At 47.7% G+C, this 19,056-nt stretch overlaps 2 protein-coding genes across 2 annotated transcripts in view; one reads left to right on the top strand and one right to left on the bottom strand.

Annotated features, from left to right (window-relative positions):
• LOC135918963 (uncharacterized) overlaps positions 1-10,179 on the top strand; it is an 84,213-nt gene extending 74,034 nt beyond the window's left edge. The window contains exons 13-16 of the mRNA XM_070523194.1: positions 1,085-1,183; positions 5,805-5,881; positions 8,524-8,697; positions 10,062-10,179. Coding sequence (XP_070379295.1) covers positions 1,085-1,183; positions 5,805-5,881; positions 8,524-8,697; positions 10,062-10,179 — 468 coding nt within the window. The remainder of the gene's footprint in view (positions 1-1,084; positions 1,184-5,804; positions 5,882-8,523; positions 8,698-10,061) is intronic.
• Positions 1-16,055, bottom strand: part of LOC135918962 (uncharacterized) — a 128,920-nt gene extending 112,865 nt beyond the window's left edge. The window contains exon 1 of the mRNA XM_065452679.2: positions 15,297-16,055. Within this exon, the coding sequence (XP_065308751.2) occupies positions 15,297-15,436 (140 nt within the window). The 5' untranslated portion in view covers positions 15,437-16,055. The remainder of the gene's footprint in view (positions 1-15,296) is intronic.
• Between the last annotated feature and the right edge of the window lie 3,001 nt (positions 16,056-19,056).

A 19,056-nucleotide genomic window follows, 5' to 3' on the forward strand; every position in this document is an offset into this window, starting at 1 on the left:
ACGCTGCGAGCTCGGTACTTCCTAGTCACGAACGGCTTGCGCGTTATCAGCTTGACACAGCATTTTCGACAGAAATGTAGCTAGCGCCGAGTTTTTAAGCGGGGAAGCGCAAGCAAGGCAGATGACGACTGTTGTTTGGGGACAAGATAAGTCCCAAAGGGTGTAAACTTTTTTTATCGTGTAATATCAATACGTACTACACGTAGTGTCACTGATGTGTCGTTATGGGGTATTGTCGCTTAACATCGCACAAACTCTACTGAATGGCACGCAAGCACGTGCACACGTGATAAATTATTTAATAGATTGTATTAACGCCACAACGTTAAGAGCCAGTGTCGCAGAAAATCCAGCGTCGGCGTCCCGCATCCAGCGTCGACCGCTTTGTGCGCGAAAGATCACTCCGAACCACGCATACCCAACCACGCAGGCACTCCGTGTAGCGCAAGGGCGTTACTGAACTAATTGAAGTTCTCAATGTAAGATGCGTAAAAGGAAATGTAAAGTACGACTCACACAAAATTTACAGACATGATAGCGTCGGATTGTAATTTAACTATAGAAGAAAACATAATTTTGTTACGCGGAAACTACCTGCGCAAAGCACTACACCTTGATCTTAGCCAAAAGGCCGAGAAGAAACTACCTGGTTTCTTGAAACACCATCAAGGTGGCGCTTGCCTCCGCGCATCACGGCCCACGCAAGAGGCCGCCTTTCTGCCGCAAAACTCGCCTTCGTGCATAGCGTTCGCTGCCAGTTTCTCCCGGTAAACATTACGGTTACATAAATTGCGAGTGTCGGGAAGCGTGAGAAGCAGTCAGGGATCTTTGAATGTTATCGCGTTGCACTCTTAAAGGCGAAGCTTAAGCGTCCTGCAATTTTTTTAAGGGAAAAGCAATGTGTCTGTTACACTTAGAGCAATATCGATTTATCGACGACCAATGTGGAAATGTCACTGATGAATTACCAGACAAGGGAAAACTTCAATTGAAGTTCATCCAAGAGCCACTGGGAAATGGAAAGTTTGTGGATAAATTTAAAAACTAAAAATTTTTTTTTAATCCGCGGTTTTGTACTGCGCAGTTCCTGGCAGTTGAAGGTGCGGACGTGGCTGCTCTCGACCCAACAAGCTACACGGCGATGCACTTGGCCGCGATGAACGGACACAACGCATGCCTCGAGGTAAGCCTGTTGATGCGCACGCATTCGTTGGCGAGCTCCTCAGCCCTGCCACGCGAAAAGTGTTATGCCTTGTACCTGCACAAAAAAAACATGCGTAATTTGAAAAGGCATTTAATCGTTACGATAGTGTGAATGTAGATGATTGGTAGCTTTTAAGCGATAAGGAACAATTTGAAGCAAAAAATAATAAAACGAGAAGAGAATACCCGTAAAAATACACAGGAGAGAGAGAGAGAGAGAGAAAGCAAGGGTAGGGAAGGCAGGGAGGTCAACCAGAACAGCATCCGGTTTGCTACCCTACACTGGGGGTGGGGGAAAGGGGAATAGAAAGAGGAAGAAAGGGAGAGAGTCAGCACTGAGTACATGTGGGAGGGACACCATACACTATGACACTATAAGCGGTCTCTTAAGCCCGTGCACTTCAGGTACCGCACTAGTGCACGAATTGCTTTTCGAGCCAGTGATGGTTGTGGCCACGGTCCGAGTATCTTTGACTCGGTGAACGGTCTCGAGTCTAGTCTGTGTAAAGTCGCCCGCAGAGAGAGGCGTTGGACATCGTAGCGAGGGCAAGTACACAATACGTGCTCGATGGACTCCTCGCACCCACAGGAGTCGCACATCGGACTGTCGGCCATTCCCATACGGTAGGAGTATGCGTTCGTGAACGCCACTCCCAACCACAAGCGACACAACAAGGTTGCTTCGCCGCGGGAAAGGCTAGATGGCAGTTGTAGCCGTAGCGTGGGGTCCAGTGTACGTAGTCTGCAATTGAAGCCACTTGATGTCCAGAGATCTTGGGACTTCTTGCGCGCAAGTAGGCGAAGTTCTCTGGCAGCGTCCGACCTCGCCAAAGGTGTTGGACGCGTCTTTGTATCTTCGTGGGCACACCGGGCAGCCTTGTCAGCTAGGTTGTTGCCGACGATGCCACAGTGAGCAGGAATCCACTGAAATACAATGTGGTGTCCTCTTTCCAGAGCATGGTGGTGCAGTTCCCTGATTTCAGATATCATTTGCTCGTAAGTTCTGTGACGTAACGCGGACTTGATGCTATGAAGGGCTGCCTTAGAGTCACAAAATACGACCCATTTCTCTGTTGGCTCTTCGGTGATGTACATCATAGCAGCATGGAGAGCTGCAAGTTCTGCCGATGTAGATGTAGTCGTGTGCGACAGTTTGAATTTAATTGTAACGTTCTTGGCTGGAACGACGAATGCGGCAGTTGAGCTGGTAGGTGAGGTTGAACCATCGGTATATATGTGTATGTGGTCATGATACGTCTGGTGCAGTAATAGGAGTGTAAGTTGCTTCAGAGCCGGCGATGGAAGATTGGACTTTTTTGTAATTCCAGGAATATCCAAATTCACTTGAGGCTGTCGCAGGCACCACAGTGGGGAGGAAGGCTTCGCCGCCGGTGTAAAACTTGCTGGTATGTACTCTTGATGAGCGTTAATCACTCGTGAAAAGGTCGCTTGAGGTCTCTCGGCTGGTAGGGAGGCCAAATGGTGGTCGGGGATCCTTGACAGATGGCGAATGTGCGCTCTGAGAGAGTCGACAGCTACATGTGTCTGGATTGTATGGTCTCCTGCGATGGCAATTGTTGCTGCTGTTGACGTGCACCGAGGCAGCCCCAAACACGTGCGTAGGGCTTGACCTTGTATGCTCTCCAAAGCGCGAAAGTTCGTCTTGCATGCACTTGACAACACTGGTAGGCTGTAACGTAGGAGTCCGAGAAACAAAACCCTGTACAGCTGCAACATAGAATGGACTGGTGTACCCCAGGTTTTCCCGCATAGAAATTTGAAGACCTGAGCAATGGCGACTAGCTTCTTCTTCAGATAGACGCAGTGAGCGCTCCACGAGAGGTTGCGGTCAATGATGACGCCCAGAAAGCGATGTGTCTTAACATAGAATACAGCTTGACCATTGATGGTAACAGGATACGATGACATTTGTTTCCGCGTAAAACCAAGTAATGCGCACTTCTCAGTAGACACACTGAGGCCTTGTTCTCGGAGATAAGAAGCCGTCATGGTTGCCGCCCGCTGAAGCCTGGCTCTTAGCTGAGGGCGAGTCACCGCAGAGGCCCAGATGCAAATGTCGTCGGCGTATATGGAGACATGAACTGTCTGCGGTAGGTATTCCGCTAGTCCTACCAGGACGAGGTTGAACAAAATAGGGCTCAACACTCCACCCTGCGGCATACCACGGCAGATGTAATGGTCTGAAGTTGGGCCGTCTTCGGTCTGTAAGAAAAAACGCCTTTCAGTCAAATAGTCTTGAATCCATTGATACATCCGGCCACCAACTCCAACAGCCTCAAGTGAGTTTAGTATGGTCTCATGGGCGACGTTATCGTAGGCTCCTTTTATATCCAGAAAAAGTGCCGCAGACAGGCGCTTGAGGCTTTTTTGATTTTGGACCCATGTTACGATGTCAATGACGTTGTCTATGGACGTGCGACCTCGACGGAAGCCTGTCATGGCGTTCGGATAGATGTTGAATCGTTCTAGGTACCATTCCAATCGGGCAAGAATCATTCTTTCCATCACTTTGCCGACGCAGCTCGAAAGCGCAATCGGACGATATGATGAGATCTCAAGCGGTGACTTTCCAGGTTTCAGAATGGGGATCAAGCGGCTCGATTTCCATTGTTTAGGAACGGCGCCGTTCTGCCAAGACTCATTGTAGTAGTTGAGAAGCTCATCACGTGCGTCATGTCCAAGGTGGCATAGGGCAGCATACCACAATACACAGGGTTCCTTAGAAAATGCATGGGGAAGCTTATAGTAGGGGTTGGCCAAATTAAATTTGAAAGTGGGTCAACTCAAAATTTGGGGCTCAGTCAAGTTGAAATTTGGAGCTGGACCAACTTAAATTCGAGCGTAGGCCAACTTGAAATTTGGGGCTTGGCCAACTTGAGATTTGTGGGTGGGCCAACTTAAATTTCGGAATGGGCCAACTTGAAATTTGGGGTGAGCCAACTTAAATTAGGAGGTGGGCAAACTTGAAATTTTAGGGTGGCCCAGCTAAAATGTGGGAGTTGCACAACTTAAATTTGGTGGTGGGTCAACTTAAATTTTGGGGCGGGCCAACTTGAAATCTGGGGGTGGGCTGAGTTAATTTTGGGGGTGGGCCAACTTGAAATTTGGGGCTGGTGCAGCTTAAATTTGGGGGTGGTCCACTTAAGTTTAGGGGTGGGTCAAGTTGAAGTTTGCGGGTGGGGGGTGGCCTAACTGAAATCTGGGAGTGGGCCAACTTGCATTTGGGGTGGACCAACTTTTCAATTTCGGGATAGACCTGCTTGAAATTTGGGGTTGGGCCAACTTTAGCTTTTAGGGTGGCCCAATGCCCAACTGAACACTGCTGAGCGCCCTTCGAGTTATGAACACCTCGCGGGCAAGAGAGCGCGTTGAAACGCTTGGCGCGTTTTCATTGGGCCTTACCGAGGCGCACTCGGAACGCAGGCGAGTGCTTGCGTGGACAAGGAAGGCACGCATAACACAGGCTTGCGAGAACGACAGGGAGGGCGACATGGCTTCGCGACAATGCACTCAAATCGGTACGGCTCAAGTGGTGCGATCGCACTGAAGGGGCCGGATGCTGCGAGAAAATCTCACAACCGTCAGCTAAAGCCTCGGCATTCTTTGCCACCGGAAAGGTCATGGGCATACGCGCATAAGCTAGGAAAAGCAATTAAGCAAGACTAAGCAAAAATGAAGTCACAGCCGGGCCAAACAATGCTTAAGCTTTATTCGACAATTCTCAGAATTTCTGTAGCTTTTTTTTTTTCTTTGTCTTGTTCCCTTGCGTCGACGCGCTTCGCGCATACCGCGTGTAGTAATAGGAGTAATTGATTGTTTATCTGTATGAATAATATAGACAAATAAAGGAAAAGTAAGGAAATTACTACTGACCGCAATAATTGACTAGCGCACTTGAACAGCGGCCAGCAATGGTCACAGCGCCATACGCAAAAATTAGCAAATTATAGTTTGACTTAGCGGTTCTATGGCAGTTATGCCTGCAGCAATGAAGCCAGTTAGCGTTCAGGAGACGCGAGTTCATTAATAATCTGCACATCCGCATCTGTACGTCGTCATTCATTTCAAAATGTGCCGCAAGATACTCTTCACGTACTTATGCTTGATAATTAACCCGTAGCGGTTACAAATGAACCAGTTTCTTCCGTCAGGCGTGTTTCATAACTCACTTGCTGCTTTGGTATGACATAAATCCGGGTCGATGGCTGTATGATATTTTGTTATTAACTCGGTTGAACGGGTGGTCTTTGCAAGCAGGTCGAATATCACCTCGGCGGCCATCAGGTATAGAACTTATTTAGTTGCTATATCGCGTTGGGCACACGTAGACGTACACCACCATATTATTGTGGTCGTGCATGGCCACCACGTTATTGCATTTAGGGGGTGCATGTTTACGGCTACGACGAACATTAAGGCAAAGTAACAATAAATAACGACAAAAGTGATGCGCCATTCACACTCATATTTGTGTATATTCATGGGCGTGCCCTTCAGCAAAGTGGGCCACGCACCACTGCATGTAGCATGAAGTGCCAACCATCGCGACGCCATAACGATCCTATCCCATATTTCTGCAGGTGCTGCTGAAGGTGGGAGCCGACGTGGACAACATCACTGCCGACGGCTTCACGCCCTTGCACTTGGCCGCCCTCAAGTGAGGCTGTTTTCTTGTTTCTAAAACGACACATCTTTCAGGCGCTCCGCGGACTAATCCCGTTTCCGAAACCTTCCGCTCCGAGGATCTGTTTAGTATTCAACATATACATGTCAAGAGCCGAGCTTTATTAGAATGCTTTCCTACGGCGAATTGAAATTCAGCTGCGGTTGATGTCACATATCTATCTCGCCATCAACGCGACCCTGTGTCCTCTTCCGCATAGCGAAAGCATCTCGTTCGGTTTTGGGTGGACGTTGCTATCTATGCTTCGCATGATGCGGGTAGACCGACGTGTAATCGATCTTTCGCGGCCGCTTATTATTCATTGCGGACATACAGTACAGAATTTAAAAAAGAAAGGGCCTACCAAGTGTCAACGCTAACGTAGTGAAGGTCGACATACATGGTGCTTCAAATGATTGAATGATTGTTGTTGATTATGTCTCTCTATTCTGTCTTTTCTTTTATGTACATCAATCACGCGTTTTATATTTTACTCGCATCGTATTTGACGCCCAATCACGTCGACCTTGTCTTAACTTGTAACGTTGACACTTGAGTGATCCTTTCTTGTTTTGATCGACCCAAAGCCCAGATGGTCAGATCCAGGAGATAGTCCAGTCTATGGTGAAATTTGGTTATTTTTGCCCATACTGGCGACAGTCACGCTTTTACCTATTCTGCGGTGATTTCTCATTTCTTGCCGGCACCTCCGAAGCCACCTTCAAGGCACCATTGCCTCGCATGAGCTCTGCTTATTCTTTAAGGTATATTGAAGTAGCGCGATGGGACGAGGACGAAAAAACACACACAACATCGCGCTGCTTCAGTATACCTTCAAAATTAGTCAACTCGCTCGCACGAAGTTTCTGCTACTACTTAGTCCAAGCAAACTAACTCGTTGCATTTTTCAAAAGTATGCCGCACGGCGGCTTTGCCTCAACATGTCTATTATTACGGCGGTGCACGCTTTACAGGAGCACATTGCTATGTGATCAAGTTTTTATTGTATTGGCGCTAATTGCGCCCGTACCGTTAAGTTTTTATACTCTGCGACTACTTTTCGCTTCTTGTGTCGTTGTGAGCTACGAATTTATACTTCTTGCGACTCGCTATAATGCTATGGAGGCGTGAAAGCGCCGTCCTTTAAGGCGAGAGCCTTAAGTGGCTCGTTACAATGGTTCAAACCTAAAAAACGTGGCGTCTAGTCGAGTGGAACAAAAATCAGGAGCAGCAGCAATGGCTCATACCCCCGTAAGCAAGTAAAGATGCAATGGCTCAAACCTCCGTAAGCAAGCAAGAGATGTAATGGCTCCTACCCCCTTAAGGCAGAGGCTACAAGCGCTCAGGAAAACGAAGCGAACAGCGCATACAATCATTGAAATCACCCGTACAGCACGTAGAACAGCATACGTTTCAATAAAGAACAACCTCAAAACAAGCATACGAATTATCAATAAAGTGTTGCATACTCCCTCTCAGAAGTACACTACGGCCGAAGATGCTCGCCAAGCGAGAAACAAGGTGCGACGCGCGAAGCGGCAAGAGCAAGGCGTTCGACCGCGAGTGCTGCTTTGCCCTGCTGAGAGGATGCAACGTAAAAGTCGAAGAAAAAGGTCATTGGCGCGAGTCTGACCACACTATACGAGCGGTCGAAGCCGCAACTAAGCGTAGTAAACAAACCTAAGAAGCCGCACTGCGAAAGTAGTAACGCGACGATGCGATACGGCAACGTAGAGAAAGAGAGAGAGAGAGAGAGAGAGAGAGAGACAAAAGGGAAGGAAAGACAGGGAGGTTAGCCAGTGTAAATACCGGCTGGCTACCCTGTGCTGGGGAAAGGGGTAAAGGGAATAAAAGGAGAAGAAAAAGAAAGAAAAAAAGGGAAAAGAAATGCACACAGTAACGCGATGTTACGCGCAACAATAGTCAAAGGCGTTCGCACAATTCACATGTCCTTAAGAACTTGAGCAAAGCCCTTAAGGCCTTGAGTGCCGAAACCCGTCTGGACCAGTGTCCTAGAACTTTCTCTTCTGTGAAGGGGCGATTGTCCAGTTTTTCGAGCACGGTCACGAGCACTTTTCTTTGCACGTTGTAACGTGGACACGTAGAGACACGTTACACGTTGCAACGTAGAGAGGAGGCCGAAACTCGCAGAGGGCTGCTTGCCACGCGTTTACTTCATAGTGCGGCTCATTGTGTCTTGCGAGAAGTCTGACCTTTCCGATCGTATAACTTAATGCATTACCAAGTGTGCAGCAGGCTTTCGCCTTCACTTGCTACAGAAGTGTAACATGCTGCCGAATTTTTTTTTCTCCAAGTTGTTACAAGGAAGCCATATCCCAGATACGTTAAACCCGTGTGAATCAGCTAAGATGACCTTGTCTTCAAAAAGAAAAATGTTGCACGCTTACACCTGTGTGACCGCGAAAAGAACGCTCAAGGCCCAAGTCCGACCGCTCTTGAAGCTATTGAACGCGGATATCCAGTACAATCAGTATGTGTCAGTGTTCGCTTGTATAGACAGAATCTCGCCGTCCGTGCTGTCGTGGCACATCAACGGCAAGGTGGAAATCCGGGGAAACTAGAGGGGAAACGAACTCCGTGCCGCATGTCAAACCGGTCTCCCCAATTGCTTGCAGCAACTACGCGGACTGCGTGCGCACGCTCCTCTCGTGGGGCGCCAACCTGGCGGTGGAGGACGCACTGGGCCGCACCGTCCAGGACATGGTCGAGGAGTACGCCCTGGATGACGTGTCGGCGCTGCTCTCCGGCCTCTGGGCGCACGTCGACAAGTACACGCAGTCTCGAAAGCAGTCAGTTCATTCACTCGCTCATATTCTATGTGCACGCACGCGACCAGGGATTCACTCAGGGTCACTCCGCATTTCGCGGTTTCCGCAGGCGAACTTGTCTACTTTTAATGCTGTCTTCATCGTGACCTGCAAAATCTTTTAGCCAAGCTTAAAACAGCACTCTTGCGAGGTTACGACACAACTTTCTATTAAGGGCGCCGCACTTTTGAACGCTATGCATTTTATGTTGGTTCATTTTCCAACGAATATATTTGCACAGTACTGTCACGTTGTCGTGGCGGTGAATAACTAGACTGTGTCACAATGGCGAGTCACGAAGCTAACTTTATTGGGCGAACCTGTGCCCACAAAAGCAAGTTACAATCAGGCAGAATGATAATGACGAGCACGTGAGTCAATCATCCAAAATCGATATGATCTGCGGATCACACGCATGGGCTATTTATGCATGGCTCAATGAAGCTTCCAGCGTAATCACCGGCAGTCGCGCAAATTCTAGAATAAACACCACTATTCACATCACGCACATAATCTGATTGCACAAGGCTCAGCAACAACATATGCAACAGATAGAACTAACGATAACGCTTGAGAAACTTCCGATATAGAAAGACGCGTCTTGCGCTAAGCGCTAACTTTTAACATTTGTTATGCAGTGGATATTGGTGAGTATACATTTGCGTGGACTGTCCTTGGTTGTCCGAGAAAATTACCATTATCAAAATTACGCAACCCATCTAAAGCGTGCAGCTGATACGATGGTCGCTAGCAAATATCTCCAGTCGCTTGGGAGATGCGCCGCGCGCCTTCCGGCACGAGGAGGGATTAGGCCGTGGGCCAGCATGACTGACTTGGCCTCTTAGCTTGTGACACTTGACAGGAACACTGTTTGCCCCGACCAGAGCTGACCCACTGCATGCTTGGTCGCGTGCATCATGTCTCTGCTGTTTGCTGGCTGCATCAAGCAAGGAAATAAGAGAAAAATTACGTTACGAAGCCAGCCTTGATAAACCGCTATTATAGAAGCCATTCCTTTCGCTTTCTTTCCCTCAAAAAGTCGGCCCAACACGTGACTTCTGAGGCTCAGCGTATTGGCCGAGAATGTTTGGCTCTCGGTAGTTTTTAATTAATGCGGCGCTTGTTCGGCTGTCCTGCCGTCGCTCTGCCTGCAGAGCGGGAGCGCTGAAACCTACCGCGCGCTATGACCTGGCCATCACGATTTGGGTAGACTCATTTGGCTTCGATCGTGTTGTGCAACTAACGCCCCCACTTAGTTACAAAAATTAAATTACGGGGTTTTACGTGCCAAAACCACTTTCTGATCCCACTTGGTTCTGTCATTCCTGCATGGTTGGCTGCAACAGCATCGACTGCAACGGCGTGAACTCGATTCGCAGGAATGGGCAGTCAGAGAGCAGCGGCCGGAGGCGTTCGACCCGAAAGCTGGTGCAGATGGCGGCAGCAGCCATGGGCAAGCGGTGACCGCGGAAGCAAACTCATCGTGCCTTTCGACCTTCAGCCATGGGGATGAGGAATGGACCGCGCCGCTCAATGCGAACACTCCCGACGCTGCTGCGACCGAAATGCCAAGTACCCGGGCCGGCTTGAAGGAAAGCGAGGGCGCGATTACGGTGCCACGCCGCCAGCCACACAAAGCGTTCACTCGCGCGCCTCGCCGACATCGCGTCGCATGGCACCTTCATTAGACGTTAGCTCGCATCCAAAGCCAGGAAACTTGTCCAGGTGATCGTTGTTCACTAAACGAACATGGGATGTTATTCTAGACACCCTTCCGCCATGTTGGCGATTTGGTCCACCCAAATCCTGTCAACCAATCAGAACAGACAAAACGGCGAATTTGACAACATGGCGGAATTTGACAGTGTTCGGAGGACGAAACTGGCTACCGACCGCCCGTGTCGTCAGCTGAGCAGCAACCCCGTGGCCCTTTTAGACGAATGCCAAAGCGTTGAGTCGCACGCACACTCGGAAAGCACCAGAGCTGAACAACGGCCGAGCTCGGTGCTGACAGTTTGTGGCTTTGGGCCCAGAAGAGATGCCGGAAATTCGCCAACATGCGGCACAGGTGCCTCAGCAATATAACATCTCATTTCCTGCAAGTCGGTACCGGTAACGGGCGCTGCTGCCTGAGTTGGCGCCAGAAAAACACATTCTACATGACACGATTATAGCGGTTGCAGCGTCTGACACAAAGGGAAGCGTTATCAGCAAGACAAAGGGCGCGTTCTATGCACTCGTACGACACAAGAGACACTGCAACCTCTGACACGATTACTGATCTCTGTCAGGTTCTGAGATTACTTATAGTCAACAGAACAGTGGCTCTCATTGCCTCTGAAATGTCCGCGTGGCGATAATATTGTTATGAAGGCGCTTGTCCTTTCGTGTTGGACGTTATACGCAATTCCGCGTGCATTCGCCCTTAGTTCTCAGGGTCGATAGCAACATAATTCTGAAGCCTCCGCACATCATAAGAGGGGGCTCGGTCAAATTTTCTCGGTGAAATCAACCTGAAACACACGTGCACACACAAAATGTGTTTTCAATTTCGACATTCAGCGCGTCTTAATCCATTGGACTCAAATAATTCGCAACGTCTTAAATGGAGTTGTAATCTCTGTTCATGAAAAAATGTTTTTTATCCCACGTTTCCTACGGAAGTTATAACTGAAGGGACCACGAAACGGGGGAGTTTTTTTCTGGCGCCAGTGGCGGTTATCGCCGCGATAAATTCGTCACAACCTCACTTCAACACCGCTCGAACTTGCCGCAAATAGCCCGCAGGACAAATCCCCACACAAAGCGGCGCGAGTGAGTGCATCGTAACTAGTACGACGATAACGAAAAGGTGCTGTGATCGCTGTTAGTTTGTGCGTCGTCACAATGAGCCCTTCCATCACAGCCATATGCGAAACAGACTGCACTGCAAGCTTCACGTTTAAAAAAAAACAGCACGCTTTATGTGGACCAAAATTTCTTACGGTGAACGGTTGAGGCAGCTCCGATCTAAAAGATGCGCTAGCGAAGGCCACTCCCAGTGCATGCAGCGATTATTATATGGGAGTACATTGTATGCCAGAGCTGAATACACACAGGGTGTCCCAGCAAGCTCCAACAAAGGTTTTAAATGTACGTCGCTGCGCTAGGGGACATAACTATATGCATGTTGAGGGCCTCTCTATGGTGAAAGTAGAATTCTCTCTTTTTTTTTTACATTCTTGTCAATAACGGAGAATTATTCAGCTTAGCGAATATTAAATTCTGGATCTGTGTGAGATGTGCAAAATTCGTTCTGCAACTTTCTCAGCATAGAAAAATACGAATTGCACCACAGAGAGTCCAACATGGTTTTGGTTTCGTCTCATACGGCCTATCGGCACATATCTTTAAAATCTTGGCTGAAATTATAGCTGGGATACCCTGTACATTGCGGTTCAACGAGCATAAAAATTATCTGTAAATTTTGGCTAGAAGTAGATGGCTCGTGATTTGAACGTCCTTCGAGCTTCTTGCGTTAGCGCCATTAGAAAATTCGTTACAGCGGTTGTGGTCTCGAGCTCTAAGGTGAAAATCTAGAATACGCTAATGTAGGAAGCCTCCTAAGCTGTGGAACAGACCTCCGTTCAACAGTTTTTAAAGCTTTCTGTGTAAGGATTAGATTGCAATATGCAAAACAAATCACCTATCCGAGCTCGGCGAGATACATACGCGAATCAACGGCCTTTGAATTAGGAAAGCGAAGATTACTAAAAAAGAACGTTGAAATATATGATTGAAGTTAAGGTCGCTGTAGAGAAATATGATAAAAGCAGACAACAGAAGTGTGCCGATCGCGTGCAGTGTAGTCATCAGCAAAGCAATACATTTGCGTTGAGCGCTGTCATGCCACAGTCGGTCAAAAGGAGGTGTGCAGGTTTTGAATCGCAAATGGCACGAGTGAGGAAGTTGCTGCAGGCACAATAGAAGCCACAGTCAGAGATGCGCGCTGCATATGCAACCGGGAAATCAGTTTACTCGTTGCCGAAAACGTGCCGTAGATGTAGAAACCGCGGTGCTCTCACAGAGAGCGCATTTCGAACAAAACAGACCAGCGATGCTGCAGTATTGTTTCGCCTTTGAGGCGAGCTGTTCATTCATTCATTCGTTCATTCATTCATTCAGCTGTACATTTAATAATGGGACAACGCCTGCTGTGCGCAGCGCCTGTCCGCACTTTCCTCGTCGCTATAATATCCGCCTTTCTACAGCGAGGACGCGGTGTGCGGCTCGCCCGCACGGAGTTCGTGCTGTTTCGTGGGCCTCGATTCGTTGAGGAGCTGCAGTCGCAAACACAAGTGCGAAACCAGCAAAAGCGGCACCAAAGCAGCACAAAGGGGCTCACGTGTTGTTTGAAAAAAAAGATAAAGAAAGATGTTTCAATAGGAAGTTTTAGCTTGTCCCAAAACGTTTTGCTCTTTGTTGAGTACCGAGTTACCGTTGCCGTAAATGTGACCAGCCGGATTGGCGTAGAGTTTAACCAGAAAGGGGAAAACTATTATGGCAACAATTAACCACATTCAACTTTTCTGCTATTGTAAAGCGTCGGCAACAACGTAATTGTCGACCAGTGTTGTACGGAACGGCGTTCCTGGAACTACACGGGGAAGGCGGGAGATGGAAATTCAAGACGATGAGGAAAACAAGGACAAGGTGAAGGCAGGAGCCTACGTTTCGACAAGTGGGCTTGTCTAGACAAGTCCACTTGTCGAAACGTTGGCTCCTGCTTTGACCTTGTTCTCGTTTTGCTCATCGTTCCTGGAAATAATTCCTTTTGGGAGGAACGGAGGAACGCCACCGTTCCGTTAAGGGTAGGTGGAACTATAACTGTAACTCGTTTGGTTTACGAAGGAACGACAGAGGGAACGGCGTTCCTTCTGTAAACGTTCCATGGCATTGAACGGACGCACGCACGTACGCAGCACATCATGCAGGGCGGACACCGACATCGAGATGTAACTGTTGCTGAGTTCAAACAAGGGACTTTGCTAAGTTGCGAATATGTATTCTGGACATCTTTTTTCCCTGAAAACATGTGCTCCCTGAAAAAGATTGTCTAGGAGCGTTTCTTTGGATTCTTTTATCTCCAGATAATCTGCTGCCGGCGATGTTCAAATTCGTATAATATACGTAGTTCGATGTGAAGTTTAAATTGCTCACTTTATTTCGCCTCGGGATTATACGACCCTATACCTTAATTTAAAAAATCGAATGTAGCTTAATGTAACGACACGTTCCAATGTTCGAAGTGTAACTGGAACGCATTCCTATCGCATTAAAGGAACCTGTAACGGGAACTTACAATATTGGGAAGGAACGAAGAACGATCTTTCGTTCCTGTTTTAGAGGAACGTGTACAACACTGTTGTCAACATGCAGTTCATTTTAATTTTCCTTAACACGTAAATAACGTACATAAGATAACTCACGTACATAACACAGAAAAGTGTCTAACTCGTAATTAGACAAAGCGTCACAAGATCTCGCTACTAACATTACTACTGATGTCCCCGTCTCCGGTAATCCGGTATTCCGTAAGAGCTTATACATTTGCGGACAAGCTACAACTCTATAAAGAGCTTACTTTGCAGGGCCTGCTGTGAAATAAAAATACCAAACATAGATGGCGCTTAATGTGCTCCAATTACGTGTTGTGTACGTTGTGGCACGGCGAACGCGAGCGCAACCGTGTAAACGAGCCTGCAATTCGCGAAAGCCGGTGGACATTCAGCGTTTGCTTGTTGCCATTAGCAAGACACATTGCGCTTGGAACATAAAGTTCGCCTATGTTCGCAACAACCCATGAAACTGCACGAGTCACGTGTGTTACAGCGGGCCAAACACTGTGCATTCATAGAGCAAGTGTATACGCAATTTCCGACCACCATAGTGCCCACCTTTCACTTACGATCACTCTTCAAGGTGCACGCAGTTTTCGACATCATGCACACAACTTAGCCTACAGCAATATAGCCTGCGCTCCGCAAATGCACCACCTATAGCACAGTCCAATTTTACAGTTCTCGTGCTTACAAGGTCCACGCTAATATGCATATTGATCCTTTATAACTTCCCAGTAGTTCGCAATTTTATTCCTACTTATATTCAGCAGCACAGAGTAGACAGCGACGTCTGCAGGTAGCGCCACTGTACAGGCAAGGGATGATGCAGGCTTGGTTCCGTTCCTCCACACGAAAAAAGTAAATGCTTGATTCAAAGGAGCAACACCTTGGGACGATTGTGCAACTTTTGCTTTCCTCCTAGCAAGGCTTACATTGATTGATTGATTGATTGATTGATTGATTGATTGATTGATTGATTGATTGATTGATTGATTGATTGATTGATTGATTGATCTTATTTTCGGAATGCATTTTAACATTTGGAACGCTTTCTTTAGTTTTCAAAAGCCTTCTCAGCAGCGTATTTTATTTGAATAATTTATAGAAATACGAAAAGCGCGTAACAGAAGCGTCACTCTAATATGAACCACGAGAAATACCACAAAAAGACCACGAAAAAAGAAGAAACTAGTGTCTTACGTGACGCGGTGAAACGATCTTCCCAACGTCTTGTTCCACGCACGCAGCTTGCACAGCGCCCATTTGACTTGCCCTTTCGCGTGGCGTAAATCCTCACTTTGGTTAACTGCAAGGGACCAACCGCAGCGAAGCGAGGGCATCTCCAGACAGGGAGAAACCCGCGGCAGCTCTTCCGGCTCTTTCGCTTCACGCCTTGCAAACAGAAGGTAATGTAGGCATAATTTAAAAAAAAACACGACGTGAACAAAGGTTAGCAACAACTTTGCGTTCTCGTATTATACGTGTTATGGTGCTACACAGCGTATTCGGGGACCACCAACGCAGCGTCGCGTTGTCACGCAGTGAATCGGTCGCTACGAAGTTGCATACGGCTGAGAACGAGGTAAGGCTCGTTGCTATGCGGTTAGATGCGCACATATACAAAGCCTCTGTGCACCTCGACGCACCTGAAAGGAGTCCAGGCGGTAAAAAAATTAATCTGCAGCTCCCTTGCAACAACGTCTCTCGTATAGCCAAAATTTAGCTTTGGGGAGTGCTCGTCGTTGCTTCGATCTAACGTCAAACGCGACTGCGCGCGTTTCAGCCTCCCAAACAAGTAAATTGTACCGAGCTTCAGAAGGTTAAGCCACACAATTTTCTCAAAGCCTTTTTGCAACGTCTAACGTGACGCTACGTTCAACTACATGAGGCAAAAGCGGCCAATTTAGGCCGACGTATAACACGTTCGGGAAGCTTCCGGGAACGAGGTGGGAAATCAGGACGCCGACGACTCGTAGCAGATGTACAAGATCCACTAAAGTGAGGATTTACACGACGCGCATATCTGCCCGCACGTAGGCTTGCGCACGCACGTTAACAACCAACTCGGTAAACGGCATGCACGATTTCAACGGAGCGCCCCACGCAACCTGTTATATAATCGCCCAAGCCTGGCGCACTGTCGTCACACGCGCGTCATCTCATACGTGCCTTGCCTCATACATTCTATACTTTCTGAGAGGTTTTATACATATACATATATACATACATACAATAGGCAACACCACCCGACCCGTTCCATCACCAGTGTACAGTTATAACGCGCACCATATCAATCTGCGCAACCAATTGTGCGACCTGCCGAGAAAGCCGACACGCCCGGCGACGGAGAGACCTTCATACGAAGCCGCGGCTGATGAAGTTAACTGCGCCATTGCGCTCTTTGGCCATAAGCGGCCCTTACGCCATAAAACACCACACGTCGTCATGAAGTTAACTGCCACCTGACTGCTATAGTTATGCGTTAGAAAGTGTTGGGCCCAAATCATCTCGAAGTGAAAGCGAACGCGGCTTTACTCGACGCCTCGTTATTTTATCGTCTGCGTCGTGACGAAAGATTTTCCTCCCGAGACCCTGATCAGTTCGTGTAACCAATAGGCACGTCGTACCAGAGTTAGACGGATGAAAGGAACATATCAATGGACGTCGACAAATTTACGTCTCTTCATGCTTGTAATCGTAAAAACTTTTTGTTTTCTTTTTTTCTGCCCAACTACCAAGTTAAATATATGATGGTTTGACATGTCGATGCTGCTCTTCTCACGTCGTTTCGCGGTTGTTCGAAACGCAATTCACGGGTGATATTTGTCGTCTGTGACGACACAACGCTCTAGATCAAATTGGTGTCCTCAAAAGCTGATACCAATTTGCAATGTGATGTAAAAGGGGTCTCCGAAGCATACACTTGCGCGACGATAATATAGTGAGTTGTGTAGAGCGACCCAAAATATTCAACACTAGCGCAGGCACCCTTCGAGGAGCGCGGATATAAAGGGCCTCAGCTGGTAAGTTGACAACGCCACTAAATATAATGAATAATAAAAAGAAATTGCTTTCCCGCAAGTCAGCGAGCGCGAAGGTACAATAATGCTTTCGGAGCGCGTGAAGGATTCAGTCGATAATGGGACAAAATGACGCCTTCAAACAAAAAATGCCTTCAACAACAAATGACGCCTTCAAACAAAATTAGCAGCGTCTGTTCTGCGACCAACTTTATTCGGCGCACGACTACTATGCGCAGCAAGACCACTTGCTCGTGTTAGTGTAGAGAACCTCTAGCAACCACGTACAAGTCCCGACCTCAGCACGACCTCGAGCGAGGCGGCAGAATCGGGCGCCCTGCGGCTGGCTGCAGATCTCTCCGTCGCCGGCGCCTCCACTCATACCGGTAACACTCCGTCTAATCTAGGTTTCATTCAATCAAGACTGTATGCAGAAGTTGAGAACTATGTCCGAACCAAGACATGCACCAATACAGAAATCTTTGTAATATGTACATAAGCACTCATCGCTTCGTTATTTTTTGATGACGTTGTCGAGAAAATAAAGGAATCAAACGTTAGCAAGTTGTCTTTGTTTCTTCTTTCCTCAGCGCTTTATCGCATGCTGTGCGTGCGAGCAATGATCTATGATCGAGCGCCCCCCACACTCTTCGTTTCATTTCATGCTCACACGAGGTACAGGCAGCAAATAACCCTCACTCTATGGTAAACAAGAACGTATTGACCTATAAAGTTTACTGGTATATCATACTGCATAATGAACTGGCTCGAAGCTACGCTTCGCTGGACGCTGTACTTCCTTACTGCTAGAGTGTCAGCAGCGATATTTACTGACTTAATTACTTGTAGAGCGGCACAAGCGACTTAAGGCTTCCCTTTATCATGTAAGAAGCTGCAATGGCCGATGTATCGATGGCCACTGTTGAGAACATTAAGAGCAAGCTTCAGCCCGGGGGCTCCTATCTAAATGCATGGACAAGGAGAATCTGTTTTTCTCGGCAATCACTGCACCGAATTTGATTAGGTTTGTTGCATTTGAAATTAAATGTTAAAGTCTAGTGACTTTCGCAAGCGATTTCTTTTATTTAGGCCGTAGATACTTTTATACACATTGTTGAAAATCCCAAGGCCCAAAGACTCATTATTTCGATCGCTAAACTTTCCGTGAACATGCACGCGCCTGACCCCAATGGTCCGTCTTGGCGGCGCTGTGAATGCATCAAAAACATGCGATCTCCTGCTGAAAACACCCAATTTACGGACTATCCTTGGCAGCTTCATGTGAAAACAATAGCTCACAATAAATAATTTATATGCAGTGACCCGACTTTAACGGACACTTTTCCAAGAAAATTGGTCAGAAAAATGACGAGACGTTCATTTGAGGGATCGCCAGCCGTTTGTGCGCAGGCGCGAGTAAGAGCGGGCGTGAGAGAGAAAAGCTGGAGTTTTCACGTAAAGTCCCTGGCTTTAACCGAAAAGTGTCTACTTGAAGCGGCGCGAAAACGGAAACATACGAACTGTGTGTCGTCTGGTCGAGCGGCTGGAATATGCCGCGTTTCGTCACCAGGGCGGCGTGCAACGCACTCTTTTTGACGCGCCGCCTATCCAGCGCTGGTTCTCCATAGGGACAAATGCTAACAACACGCGCCAAGAAGCCGAAGTGCGTAGGCAATCACATACTCAAGGAGGAAAAGCCCCCAGATTTTCTCTCTCGTGCCTGCTTTTAATCGCGCCCGCGCACAAACGGCTGGCGATCCCTCAAATGAACGTCTCGTAGAAAATTGCGCGTTACAGCTGGAAATGAAACGAAAACTGCGTTCGTGGCGACTGCAACAGCCTACTGTCAGAGCCAGTGTTGTCGTCATTATCATGCCAACATGGCGACATAATCCAGGTTTATCACACGCGGTAGAAGTCATAAGTCTTCTTCAAGTTTT

This window comes from Dermacentor albipictus, chromosome 8 (assembly GCF_038994185.2).
Source record: "Dermacentor albipictus isolate Rhodes 1998 colony chromosome 8, USDA_Dalb.pri_finalv2, whole genome shotgun sequence".
Taxonomy (NCBI): domain Eukaryota; kingdom Metazoa; phylum Arthropoda; class Arachnida; order Ixodida; family Ixodidae; genus Dermacentor; species Dermacentor albipictus.